We start from the raw sequence: 14,784 nt of genomic DNA, 5'->3' as shown, positions 1-14,784 counted from the left end.
TCTTCATTGTCCCATGATGGTCTCAGTGCTGTTTCAGAGGCTTCTCCGAGCTGAGAAGGGAAACTATTTTGCATTTATTATCGTCTTTCAGAGCTCCAGTACAAAATTATCATCACCTTCCTTCAAAAATGTATATTGGTTGAAGCCTATAGTTCCCACCCTGATGGCGAGCCGTGTCCCCAGCCCACTACCTCACTGCTCTAACTTTTCTAACTGTGTGTTTGTCCCCTGTGCCCAGAGGGTTGTCCAGGTCTCTGCAACAACAACGGACGATGCACTCTGGAGGCCAGCGGCTGGCACTGCATCTGCCAATCAGGATGGAGAGGGGCCGGGTGTCACGTAGCCATGGAAACACTCTGTACCGATGGCAAGGACAATGAAGGAGGTATATTTGTGTACATACACTGTACGAGTGTGCAGATGCATGGTTAAATAGATGACATGTTTTATTTTTTTGATGGATGGACAAATATAGGGTAAAAATGAGGTAAAATGTGGCAAAATCAGCAACGTTATCAGTTAGCAAGTCGGGGTATTTAGGAACGAGTTCAGTCTTCAAACCCATGCCATGCTGTAGGAAGTCATTTGCATTTAAAATAATTTAAAAAAAAATCACATAATGTAGATATTTGAGTTATGAATCCATGTGTGCTGTTTGAAACATGCAATGTTATCTTGTTATGGCATGCAGTATTTGAAACCCTATACCATGATTGTATCCACCCCCCTGCAGATATGCAGTGAACTAACGGCGTCAATTTTTATATCGCGAGATTAACATTCTTTTTGGCCTAGCAAACAAAAAAGTTTTTTTTCACATGCTGTTGCAACAACTAGTGACATTAGAAAAACTACAACACCACACCGGATCTAGCTAGACCGGAAACAAAACAACAGGCACGCCGCACACACTTGTTTGGGCTTGCGAGCCGGCCAAAGAGTAGTAGGCTAACGTCACGTTTTGAGTGGATGGCGAGCGCGAGACACCGAAATGGATGCCAATAAGATTCTGAATGGAAAGTTTACTTTTAAAAAGTTGCCAAATGGTTCCATTGACAAGACCAAAGTGATCTGTGTGTTTTGTCGTTGTGAACTGAGCTATCATCGCAGCACGTCCAGTCTGAAATACCACTTGATGGCCAAGCACACAGCTGATGCCAATTCTCTGCCCCCTCGTCAAAGCCAGGCGACAATGGATGACTTCAGACCATAGACTGTATATTAATATTAACAGTCTATGCTTCAGACAGAAGCACATGGATACCACAACTAAGAACAAACTTACTGCAGCCATAGCTAAGTGGATGGCTACTGCATGTAGGCCTTTTTCATGTTGATAAGAGCATTAAAATGAGAAAAAATAATGGCACAAAAAGAAATCAAGGGACATTTAGAATAGATAAAAATGTGCGATTACTTGCGAGTTAACTATGACATTAATGCGATTAATCACGATTAAATATTTTAATCGTTTGACAGCACTAATACAAATTCAATCATCCCAACCCCCATTCTCACTTGACTCAAAGTAAGACAACAAAAGAGGAATGTAGACATTAGCTTACGTAAGTATCTAGCCTATGTTAGATGTTATAGCAAGCAAGAGAGTACCTACCTAAAGCGCCTAGCTATATCAGCAGACATCAGCTTATCTTAGATGAAAAGGTACGTCACATGGAAATCCTTTTGAGGCTTTATTTTTCAAACACAGACCCAGTGTTAAAAAAGGAGCTGCGATGTGGGAGCAGAGTCAAAAGACCTTCCCATCTCATCTAACCTCTCAGTATCCTCTCAGGGTTAGCTGGTGGACCAGGTTGAGTCCTTTAAATACCTGGGAAGCGAGATTGACACCTGCCTGTCCTTTGCACAGAACAGCGCCTCCACCTGCTAAGGATCTTAGGACTTTTCATGTCAGCAAGGATATTTTAACTCCAGTTCACTGTTCACTCATTGTTCACCTTAAACATTTCATCCTGGTACAACCTCTTCACCACCAAAGCAAAACACAACTCGCAAAACAAACACAGTAGTAAGATAATCAGCTCACCCCGAACCTCCCTTTCTGAACTGTACAACCGCTGGAGAGGAAAAGAAGATGAGAAGGAAAGTCTGTGTGTGTGTGTGTGTGTGTGTGTGTGTGTGTGTGTGTGTGTGTGTGTGTGTGTGTGTGTGTAATGGCAGTCCCTGGTGCCTGTTCGCCAGATGTACAACTGGCTTTTATAAACTAACAGAGACAAATGGCAGCCCATATTTTATTACCTCACATACCTCCTTCCATCCTTCCGTCTCTCCATCTGTCTCCCTGCTCCGCTCCTCCGCTCTCTTGGTCCCTGTCCTTTACGTATCCCTCCTTTCCTAATCTCTCTTCTCCCATCATTCAATCCCTGCTTCTCATCATTGCAGCCCTCAGTCCTTCTTCCTTCCCTCTGACTTTATTTTTCTTGGCAGCGCCTTATAAACACACACTGCTCACGTTCTAATTCTACTACATTGCTCCATCTTTTCTTCATTCATCCATTCCTTCTTTTTTCCCCTCATCGGAAAATCCAGAGTACAAGGGAACAGTCTTCTTGTTCTTTTTCTCTTTGATACTGCTACAAGTCAATCCATCCTTGTCCACTTTCCACTCTTTTTTTTTTTTTTCTTCTTTTCATTACATTCTCTCCATCTCTGACTTCATTTATTCCTTTCTACCTCAGAAGCCCATCCATGTTTGACAGATCTTATTTGGACAACACAGTATCCCTCTTGTCCTCTATGCTCTTATTCCCTTAAAGGAACACGCTGTGACTATACAAATCACAACATGTAAATAGGAACATGTTTGCGTTATTTTGTCACTTATTGGGAACAGTCGGCTAGTTGGAACCGATTACCTTCAGGATCTGTGCTAGGCTAAGCTAATGCTGGGGGCGTCAGACTGCGTTACAGCACGCACGGAGATGAGAAGGGTATGTATGGACTTATCTAACTCTGGGAGTTACGGTGAATAAGCTAAAGTCCCAATAAGTCGGCGTGTTCCTTTAAATCTCGATGGTGTATGTGACCATACTCTCCATGCATTATCTTCCATCTTTATCTCTTTTTTATCCCTTCATCCTTAATTCTGCTTGGTTCCTCTGCCCTTGCCTTATGCGTGCATTGTTAGTTATTCTTAATCCCTTCATCAACCTTCATTGCTTTTTATGTAATCCCTCAGTTGCCTCCCCATCCTTGCATCAGTCGACCTTCCATTTCAGGTCCCAATGCATCCTTTTCAGGTTTCTGAATATAATAACGGTGCGTGTTTGTGTGTGTGTGTGTGTGTGTGTGTGTGTGTGTGTGTGTGTGTGTGTGTGTGTGTGTGTGTGTGTGTGTGTGTGTGTGTGTATGTGTGTGTTTTGTGTGTGTGTTTCAGATGGCTTGTCTGACTGTATGGATCCAGACTGCTGTCTGCAGCCCTCCTGTCAGAACCAGTTATACTGCAAAGGGTCACCTGACCCGGTGGAGGTGCTCAGCCAGTCTCCGTCCTTATTGGCTCCCCAGCAGGTAAGGAGCTCCAATCAGAAATTCATTCAAAATAAGAACTGTCATTTCCTGGTACACAAATCCACATCACTTTTCAGTGTAGCACAAGATACCAGCGGGAGGTAACAGGAAGCAGCATCTGTCTCTGTATTGACTTCCTTTTTTTTATTTTCCTTAGGCTGCCAGGTCTTTCTACCAGCGCATTCACTTCCTACTTGGTCCTGAATCCACTCACGTCATCACTGGAGACAGTCCATTCAATAAAAGGTAATCCTGTCTCTGTTTGTGTTTTTCCCTCGCTGAATTCTGGGCATTCAGTAACATCAGCAGGCAACAGACAGGCCAGACAGGTTGTTAACAAATACACAGTTTAAACCATGCATTTCAAACCACGTACATGTACGTGTATGTAGTCAATTTTGCAGAGCTACTTCCTGCGCACAGTTTTTAATTGCAGTGGACGACTCTGGACATTTTAGATGTGTTCTCGTTTGCTTTCATATTCAAATAGTTTGGTTTTGATAACTGGGTTAAACGGTTGGTATTAGTACAATTTCAGTGACTGAATAAGATGGTGAGTGAAATGTAATCCTAACCATTAGTAATGATACTACAAAAAGAAGACATACTTAATATTTGATTATGTATATTATTTTTATTCTTAGTATGAGTTTGTGCAACACGCAGTGCTCTGCATGGTGCTCCATCAGGTCAGCGGTAGTTGGTGGATCACTTACCCCTGAATAGGTGACTGTGAGCCGGGTACAGAACACCGCGAGCTGCTGGTCGTTTCGGCGGAACAGTTAAGTTTAGGCAAGAAAAGGTAAACGTTATGCGGCGACAAAAGTTAAGTTTAGGCACCAAAACGTCTAGTTGAGTTTAGGAAAAGATAGTGGTTTGTATTAAAACACTCCCAAGGAACATGCATTTCCTGGGCAAAAGTATTCTGTTTTCCCCGGGAAGCAAACTCCGCCTTCTTGCTTCAAAGTCCTGTATGTTAACGTGACCTTGTTATTTGTACACGCTGTGACTATACAAATCACAACGTGTAAATAGGAACATGTTGGCGTTATTTTGTCAATTATTCGGAGCAGTATGCTAGTTGGAACCGATTACCTTCAGGATTCGTGCTATAGGCTAAGCTACCGGTGGAGCCGTCAGACATGTATGTAGGGACTTATCTAACTCTGGGGGTCACTGTAAATAAGCTAAAGTCCCAATAAGTCGGCGTGTTCCTTTAAAGCAGGGTTAAAATTACTTCCACAACACTGTTGTTTTTCATCAAAGTGAAATCATGCATAATTAGTGTCTTTTCTATTTCTTACTTTCTACAGCGCTGATTGTTTGACTCATAATTCTTCTACCTGCAGGTTATAGCACACCCTACTTTATCTACAGTAATATGATGGTTGCATGTTGGCTCTGCTTTCTGTCCAGATGAATAGAACAGAAATGTTAGAGTGAGACAGAGATCACAACAGGTCTTCCCTTTTTTTGCTTGCCAAAAGTCATTTCTGCCCACATCTGCCTCAGACAAAACATTCATTAAACATTATGAGAGAAAAAGAAAGGGGGGTAGTCTGTAAAATACAGAGAGTGAAAGGCAGAGCAACTGACAGGGAAGAAACATGACAGCAATTCTGTTCAACCATTTTTCTTTTGTCACATTCTTTATGCTAGCCTGAATGTTTCATAAGAGCAGAGGGCCACAACCCTGTAATAAAAATGTCCTGTATTTCCATAATGGAATGGGCCTGCAACCTTATAATAAAAATGTTTTATGTGTGTGTGTGTGTGTGTGTGTGTGTGTGTGTGTGTGTGTGTGTGTGTGTGTGTGTGTGTGTGTGTCTGTGTGTGTGTCTGTCTATCTGTGTGTGTGTGTGTGTGTGTCTGTGTGTGTGGTTAAAGGGTGTTTAAAATGGGACGTTTACACTTGAGAAGATGAAGAAATTATGTTTTTTTTCCTTAATTTCCTTCGGTGTGCTAACGGTGACAAACTTAAACACACAAACTTGTACAGGGAGACAAACATACCACAGCGGCAAGTGTATGCACACATGCCAAAGCACAACTTTGCATGCACAACTTTCAAAGAGAGTGCACATATAGACGGCATTTTGAGCGCCATAATCAGTACGATGTGCACACATGTGTAGAAAACAAACTGGAATGACTGACAGCTTATGAAAAGATCAAAGTTCCTTTTGTGCCATAAAAACTGCGTGAATCGAAAAAGAAATCGGAAATATTTTTCCTAAAGGATTCATTTCTGTTAGCTCAGAGTTCCTAATTAGATTATAGCCCTAGCGATCTGGTCAGAACATAAGCCGGTGGATGGTTTTGCACTGAAACTGCAGGAAGAAGCACCTGTTTTAATGTAAGACAGCTCAAAAAAAAATATTTCTTTCTGTGATGCTGATTAATACTACTTGTATATCCCTGTAAATCCTGTATTGGCATAGTTTTGCATAAGTAAATCTGCCTGTTTACGCTGCAGTCATGTAACCCATCTGGCGTAGAAGCTATGAAAAGTCCGGTATATTTGAATGGTAAACAACAGGGTTTTCATACATACTTCCGTTACATATATTTCAGTCAGGAACACTCTCGTCATAGATTTAACCATTTATTGCAACAAATGGAAATTGTTAGTTGTGTGAGGGGGGCTTCTGTGTTTTTAACCCTTGCTGCCTGCTGATGGTTTGGGACAAGAGCTAACTGTAGTCTGAGTTACGTTATCACTGCTAGTATAACTGCCGTCATGACAGCTGTAGCTGACAGTTTATCAGTGGCTGGTAAATGCCAGGACTGTATTTTTTGTTGCTTTATTTCTAAACATTGGAGATTAGGCTACATAAGATTACATAATAATAAGAAGTAGAAGAACAGAGTAATTCCAATGGACAACATCATCAAGTTCACTTGAATGTGGCTCCTGAAAGCACTGGTGTAAAACTGCAATGTAGTGTGGCGAGGATGTGCAGGCATGCTGTGAGTGCCCTAGTAACATCAGTGTCCCACTACAGTGCTCCCCCGCTCCCACAGCTCAGCAGTTACTACCACAGTTGTTGTTTCAAGTGATGTCTCACTGCACTGTGATGATAAGAAAGGCACCAGGGTCTCTCTGTGTGGAAGGGTGTGAGGGTATTATTGTATGTCTGGCCCAAGACAGTTTTCCAGCACTTGTTTTGCCCAACCACAGGGACTCAGGTCAAAGATAGGGGGTATTTTGTGTCCATGATGGCTCACTTTTCTCAATTAATTACAGTAAATATAAGGTAGCTTCTATTGTAAATGATGCACAGTGCAGTTTTACCAATTCATTTAATTTAGAACAACATACAAAAGAATTAAACAAAAGCACTTAAATTATAAGACACAAAAGGATTGTACACATTGTATCAGAATACAGCATAAAAAAAAACTGCTTAGAAATACAGGAAATATTGGATATGATAGAACAATACAATGCTAAATAAAACACCACATTCATTATTAGTTTCACTTTTTTCATTTTAAACAAATTGTCTATGCGAATACAATACCTATTTTGGATAGTTATCATGGAAACATTAATTGGTCATGTGACAAAGGCTGGGAAGATTGGCAGAACAGTCAGCCAAATTTCAGGGGGGTGCCATCCCGTGCCTCACCTCTGTCTACCATATATCTCTCTCTCTCTCTCTCTCTCTCTCTCTCTCTCTCTGTCTCTCTCTCTCTCTCTCTCTCTCTCTCTCTCTCTCTCTCTCTCTATCTCCCTCCCTCCCTCTCTCTCTCTCTGTCTCTCTCTCTCTCCAGCTTGGTGTCGATAATTCGAGGTCAGGTGTTGACAGCGGACGGGACACCTCTGATTGGAGTCAACGTGACGTTCGTCGACTATGCTGAACACGGAAACACTGTAACACGCAAGGATGGCATGTGTGTACTTGTTTATTATTTATGTGTATATACAATATTTGCAACCTGTTTTAATATGTACCTTGCATCGTTTTTTTTTCTTTACTTATCAAAGGACAGTAGATATGCCTTCTTTATTAACAGAATTAACTTGAGAAATGGAATTGATGGAACAATGTGTGTGAGAGCTGCCAGAGACTAACAGGGCACCTGATGATGTAAAATTAGATAATCTGTGTGCAAACATTATTAGACAAACCTAAAACCAGCTGTGCACCACTATATTTCTTCACTAAAGAAACATATTGAATAATTTGATTCTATTCTGCCCGAGTTTTCTGCCTGTTAAAAGGAAGTTTTTCCTTGCCGCTGTCGCACCAAATGCTATAAAGCTATTTTTTTATTCAGGAGCGGGATTAAGAAAACAGTCCCACGCAGTGCTCTAGTCTAGACCTACTCTATCTGTAAAGATATGAGACAACTTCTTTTATGGTTTGACACTGTAAAAAAAAATTGTAGTGAATTGAATTATATGTATTTATATCAGGTTAGTTAGTGTTTGATTCCTCCCCTTTCAGTGCAGTTCCTCTGGTCCCACAGGTGAAGTAAAGCCACTGCCTCAATAAAGGATCCTGGACCTGTTTCAGTGTAGTGACTAAATGAACATTGGACACAGTTTGTAGCACAAATTGTACCCCTCTTTCCCATTGTCACAATCAAAATGCACAGACTACTTGGCTCAGCGCACCTCACTCTTCCTAATGTCCATTGTGAAAAGAAACCATAACCATAAATCTGCATACAGAACTAAATCAAACTGCGTAAAAGTTAAATAAGTAGCCTACAGTACCACTGACATGCCAAGTGATGACATTTCTGAGTAGCCTAAATTATCCTGAAAATAATGACAAAATAATAAATCAAGAATTATAATTTTAGTAGAGTGTCTATTGTCTGTGATGAACTCCACAAATATTTTGTAGCAAGACCTCCCTTATACAACATTGACATATTTCATTGAGTTTGTGGGCAAATCAATTTAAAAGCAAACATAGATGAAACACCTAAGTATGGTTTACATCGTGTACTACCTTGTCATCTGCATGCGCCTTTATCATTTCAAGTGTTATACTTGACAGATACTTGCATAAAACATTTCATGAAAAGCCAGTTCAGTTCAAAACAAAGGGAGAGCTGTTAAATCACATATACTGTATACCCCCCCCCTCCCCCTCCCTCCTATCCACTCCAAGCTCTATCTTCAATCTAAAGCACTTCAGCTGAAGAGGTGTGAATGTGTGCAGGAGTGGAATAAGACTCTTGCATTGGAAATGCATTGAATTCAAAAGAATGCATCAATCACTGCAGAACACACACACACACACACACACACACACACACACACACACACAGAGAAACACAGAAAACCAAAAGATGTGCAAAGACAACAAAAACATATGAATAAAATAAGATAGACCATTATTAATCAGAATGGAAATTGTTGAGCAGCAGTTGCAGTACAAAGTAGGAAAGACTACAAATATAATATATCAATAAAGCTGCGAGTATACAAATATCAATAAATAGATATCAAAAATCAAAACAAAAAATATATGTAATGCCAAAAATATAAAGAAGGTTAACTGTAAGTTAGCTTTTTGGTGAGTTGCGTATATTGAAGATATGGAATGATATGCACCGTCAGTATACAAACTAGCACTTACAGTACATCTTTTTGTGCATGTTTCTCATTGACGTGCTGCAGGTTCGATCTCCTGGCCAATGGCGGGGCATCGCTAACATTGAGTTTTGAGCGTGCTCCATTCCTCACTCAGTACAGAACTGTGTGGGTGCCATGGAACGTCTTCTATGTGATGGACACAATGGTTATGAAGAAGGTGAGCGGTGTCACTGCTGTCTGTCTAGATATTTGTCTGTCATCACGGGGTCATGGACTGCTGTCTGCCTGACAGAAACTACACGTGTGTATGTTCCAGTTGCTTTAAATGCCATCTTGAAGCTTTCCTCATTGACTTTTTTTTGTTCTTTTCCACTGACTGATCATGCAGTTGTTGAATTTGTTACTGACATAATGATTTGATTACCACATGGAGCAGGATGACATTCCTATTCTTTTCATGACGTATACGCTATCAGACTGACACTGACTGACTAAGTGAGTGACTAATGGACTCATTGTTTCAATGAATTGATGCCTCGGTGAATGAAAAGACTAACTGGCACACGTTATGTCTGGCTGTTTCAGGAGGAGAATGACATTCCTAGCTGTGACCTGAGTGGTTTCATCAGACCCAGTCCTGTCATTGTTGCTTCTCCTCTGTCTACGTTTTACAAAGCTTCAACGGAGGATGGACCCATCATACCTGAAACAGAGGTAATAAATACCACAGAGGACTAAATAGTCCAATATCCAAGGCCAATATGGACACTATTACTAAAAATAAGATTTCAGTCAGAATGGTCAATGAATGGTATTGTAGTGGAAATTTAAAGGGGCTATATATGACATTCAAAGTCTGGGCCGGCCCGGCTACCAAAGCAAAGAACAGAGAAGCTCGGGTTACAACACACAATGATAAGAGATGATCAACAATACATATACACGATACATACGTATTGTTGACGATGTGCGCGATTTGACAGTATAGATTTTCTAAACGATATAAAAATATCTGTCTTATATCTTTCTATATCATTTCTATCGGGATGACGAAAAACCAGCAGCTGAACTACGTCATGGCAATAGTTACGTCATTTGGACAACGCTTGACGATCTGATCCTTTCACGCTATGTTCATTCAAGTTTAAAAATAAATAAAAAATAATCTTAGTTGTTTACTCTCTTTTGCTATGAAGGAAAACTGTCAAAGAAACTGCTAAATGCTAATACATTTACAGTAACAGGTTTGCTCCTGGACAGACAAATAGGGATAGAAACAAACACACAAACACACACACACACACACACACACACACACACACACACACACACACACGCACACACTCACTCACTCACTCACACATACTAACACACACACACCATTACCACAGCTGAGGAACTGTGGCTCTGGAGTGGTACACACACACACACACACACACACACACACACACACACACACACACACACACACACAGAGCCCCACCCGGTGTCCTGCCTCTAATTTCCAAAAAGCCTAATAGCACATTTGTGTGGTTCTTTATCGTCACATTGCTTTAAACAGTCCGCAGAGGAAATGAAACAGATGACAGAACTCCATGTGTGTTTTTATATTTTTACAACCCTGAACCAGCGCCCCATTATTATTTTTTATTTGACAAGCATGTGAGCATGTGCCTGACTATCTGCGATTAAGGTGAAAGAGTGTGTGCACGAAGGAAAGCATGTGTGACGCAGAGTGTGCGCGCGCACGTGTGTGTGTGTGTGTGTAGATCAAAAGCAATCGAATGGAAAGCTGCTACTTAGCTTTTGGTGGAGCTGAGTCCATTAGCGACGAGGGCAAGGAAAAGGGCAGTCTTAAAGGGGATGTAATGGATCTGTAATGAACACTAAATGCTCGGCTAATGAAAAGGCAATAGTGCAGTTGAAAAAATATAACACAGGAACAGTCTAGATGGATTATTCCCTGAGGAGCTATGTTTTTTTTCTTAAATTTGCCAATCTCCTTTTTCCACCTCTTTATCAAAGGTCTTACTTATGTTCTCAACCTCTGACTCTTGATCTAACTTTTTAAACCAAGTGTTGCAATTGCAAAAAGTGTTGCATCAGTGAAATAAGCACACCTTCAAACAATCAGTTTTATTTGTCACATGAAATCGAACAAGGCACATTTCCAGTGAAATGTAATCCCAGATGTGCATGGCTCTGGGATGGTGGTAGGAGAGAAGGGCAGAGCATCAGGGGGGAAAATTAAAATTAGAAATAAAAACACAGGACTTTGTTGCTCTGATGCAATGGTGCCACCAATTGTCACTGCAACCCTTTTGTGTTCAGTTATATCATAGAACTTCCTTGGCATTACAGGACTGCACAGTAGTTCAAGCCACCATGTCTATGGGTAATAATGAGGCACAATAATGCACTCAAGGGATTAACTGCTGAGCTTTTGGAGTACAGAGACATCGCTAAAAAAGAAGTGTGGCAGGGCAGAAAACACAAGCATAGGTGATCAGCAATGTTGTAAACATACCCACAGGTTAGCCAATTTGGAAAAGAAGAAGGTGACTGTCTCTTAAAAAGATAGTTCAGAAAGACAGTAGCTCCCAAGACGGCGGCCGCCTGTATACGAGAACGCAACAGTCTTCATAATCTATCTTTTTAATAAACTGTCTGTACATTTACAAAGTTCTCAATGCTTCGGTTTACGTTTAGGGACCCTCATCATGCTACCGTTGAAGTGTGGTGTGGTGGTTTTTACTTTCCCTGTGCCCCGAATACTAGCGTTGTAAGCTAATCAGCTCTGTCCCAGAGAGAGATCGAGTGGATACACATCTGTTATTAACCCCTAGGTTCGTTTTGCGCCGGAATTGTCCTTTATTTGACATTCAAATATATGCATTATGAACAAAGGACCGTCATTATTTCCAGCTAGCTAGCTAGCTAACATTAGCGTGTTCTTACCTTGGAGCAAACTTATGTGTTTTTTTTAATACTGTCGACATTTAGCTAGTTGTGAACCACCCTGTCCAATCTTTTAGGATACCGGGTATCGGATTTGCACAGCGCTTCAGCGTACGGTGTTTCCCTCGCTCGAAAGCTTGACAGACCTCCCGCGCCTAGTTACGGTTGCTAAGCCACGATTGGCCTGTGGCGGTTTTCGGGCGTGGCTTAGCGAAGGGTCAATTAGGGTACTGGCACCTATTTTGGATAAATTCAAGTACTGCTTGAGAAGTAAATATAAAGGGGGATATTGGGGGCTCTTTATGCTTCTGATTAGACAAATAGTTTTTTAAAGCCAATACATCAATGCTTAAACATTTTATTTATAAATAAATCACCCACCTCTAGCACATACATGTCACTGTATTAAGTGGGACAGTAGCCATGGTCTTAAATATGCACACCTGTCATGGCCCCAGATGGTTTCATCTCTTCCGAGCATTCTCACTGCAAACACTGCCAGCGGCCAAGTAAAAGTGTGTGCCAATTAGCAGTCCATTCCCTTCAAATACCACTCGAGGCATGGAAATAGTGTTAGGTGCTGATGTGCTTTCTGTGTTATTTTATCCCTCTGCAGGTTTTACAAGAAGAAACCTCAATACCAGGCAGCGATCTAAGCCTGATCTACCTGAGCTCCAGAGCTGCAGGATATAAACCGGTCCTCAAAGTCGCCATGACACAGTCATCCATACCTTTCAACCTGATGAAGGTGAGATATGTTACATTATATTATATATATATATATATATATGTGTGTGTGTGTGTGTGTGTGTGTGTGTGTGTGTGTGCTAACTATAAGTGAATACACCCATGCTAAAGTTGACTAAGAAGAGGAATAAAAAATCATCTTTTGGGGTACTTTCCATAAAATCATCTCTCAATGCAAATCAAACCAGCTATTAGGCTAACAGACATAAAACCATGGCAATCTCTAGGTATGGTGAAGGGTATGTGATGATGTGGGGCTATTTTAATTCCAAAGGCCAAGGGAACTTTATCAGGATGCATAGTATCCTGGATCCATGAAATAACTGGCCTTTATAAATAAAAATCTGCCTGCCTCTATGGGAATTTAACATAGGTATGTATTTTAAAGAAGAACATTTATTTATTTACGAAACATTATTCAGTCACAAAGACCATTGGTGTCCTTAAAGATTGGATTTTTCCTAATTTTTTTAATTAAGGCATTAAGATTAATTTTCAAAAGATGATTTTTTATTCCTCTTTTTAGTCAACTTTAGCATGGGTGTTTTTACTTATGTTATTATTATTATATATATATATATAATAGTTCCTCAAAAAACACTATGATATGAAACAGCACACCAATTCAGAAAGCTGACCACTGACAGCATCAACTAATCAGCATCACTGCCCCTATCAATGTAACCCTAGTCTATATCCACGATGTTCCACTTCCGGGATTGCTAAAGTGCCGCCGGAAATTTTGCCGGATGTCAGTCTCTCTCCATTACCTTTCGCTTTCTTTGTGTGGGCGTTCTAACCGCCGGTGGATTTCTGAGGACTATGGTTAACTGCTCCTCAGCTCTCTGCAGGGTAAATCCAGACAGCTAGCTAGACTATCTGTCCAATCTGAGTTTTCTGTTGCACGACTAACAACTTTTGAACGTACACACCTTCCACCAAAACAAGTTCCTTCCCGAGGCTATTTTGCAGAGGCACCGTGGCTCCGTCCGGTGCTTAGCACCACTCAAGACGATTGTGATTGGTTTAAAGAAATGCCAATAAACCAGAGCACGTTTTTCTTCCATCCCGGAATGCTGTGTGGACTAGCCAGACCCTTCTCCGCAGCGCTGCGGAGGCAGGTCTGGTAATGCGAGACTAGTGAAACCCTAACCTGAACTACCATTACGTGACCTTTGTGTCTGGTGCTGTTTCTCCAGGTTCACCTGATGGTGGCGGTGGTGGGTCGACTTTTCCAGAAATGGTTCCCTGCCCAACCAAATCTATCCTACACCTTTATCTGGGACAAGACAGACGCCTATGGCCAACCCGTCTATGGACTATCTGAGGCAGTTGGTGAGTTTGCTGCTTATAGAAAATAACATAAACCTTTTAAAAATGTGACCCTGCCAGAGGTTCCTGCTCTGAGAACCTGAGGCTCTTCTCATTTCTCAGGGGCATAAAAAAATTATGTAAGCACAGAGGGGCCTGACCATGTAATGCCTTCTATGTCGAGAGTAAACGTATTTCAATCCTAAAGGTGATGAGAAACCAAGCTAAATTGCTGTAATGTGTGATCTGCAGCACGTTCATGTGAAAAGAGTTCTATAGACGAGTATACCAGCTTTGCTTTTACAACGCACAATGGAAATGCAATAATGCGGTTTCCTTAATGATTTTACAATTAACTCGCTTTGTGCTGTTTTTTTTATATGAAAGAAGCCTGGAGGTTGAGTGGTGTTGTGACCAGAAGGTCACTGGTTTGAATCCCTGGACCTCCTAGGATAATCTGCCCCCCCCTTCATAAAAAGCTACTGATCAAGTTGCATCTGATCAGTGACAGCAGTACTGAGGAAGGCTGTTGTTGGACTGCACAGCTACCAGTGTGAATCCTTAATCCTCTGATAAACTTGCCATGTGTCTGCGTTCATTTAAAGCATCTGATGTTTGTGTTGTCATAAGTTAAGGCTGCGTGTCTGCAAGATTCAGTTGAAGCACTTGAGCAGTGGAGGCAA

At 41.1% G+C, this 14,784-nt stretch overlaps 1 protein-coding gene across 2 annotated transcripts in view; it reads left to right on the top strand.

The window, feature by feature from the left end:
- Positions 1-14,784, top strand: part of tenm3 (teneurin transmembrane protein 3) — a 233,324-nt gene that overhangs the window by 149,472 nt on the left and 69,068 nt on the right. For both annotated transcript variants that reach the window (XM_078267356.1, XM_078267346.1), the window contains 8 exons: positions 239-385; positions 3,398-3,528; positions 3,686-3,774; positions 7,306-7,425; positions 9,170-9,302; positions 9,671-9,799; positions 12,660-12,791; positions 13,990-14,125. In XM_078267356.1, coding sequence (XP_078123482.1) covers positions 239-385; positions 3,398-3,528; positions 3,686-3,774; positions 7,306-7,425; positions 9,170-9,302; positions 9,671-9,799; positions 12,660-12,791; positions 13,990-14,125 — 1,017 coding nt within the window. The remainder of the gene's footprint in view (positions 1-238; positions 386-3,397; positions 3,529-3,685; positions 3,775-7,305; positions 7,426-9,169; positions 9,303-9,670; positions 9,800-12,659; positions 12,792-13,989; positions 14,126-14,784) is intronic.

This window comes from Sander vitreus, chromosome 2 (assembly GCF_031162955.1).
Source record: "Sander vitreus isolate 19-12246 chromosome 2, sanVit1, whole genome shotgun sequence".
In the NCBI taxonomy this organism is placed as follows: Eukaryota; Metazoa; Chordata; class Actinopteri; order Perciformes; family Percidae; genus Sander; species Sander vitreus.
Note: the sequence above shows the minus strand (reverse complement) of the source record. Positions and strands in the feature narration are given on the sequence as shown.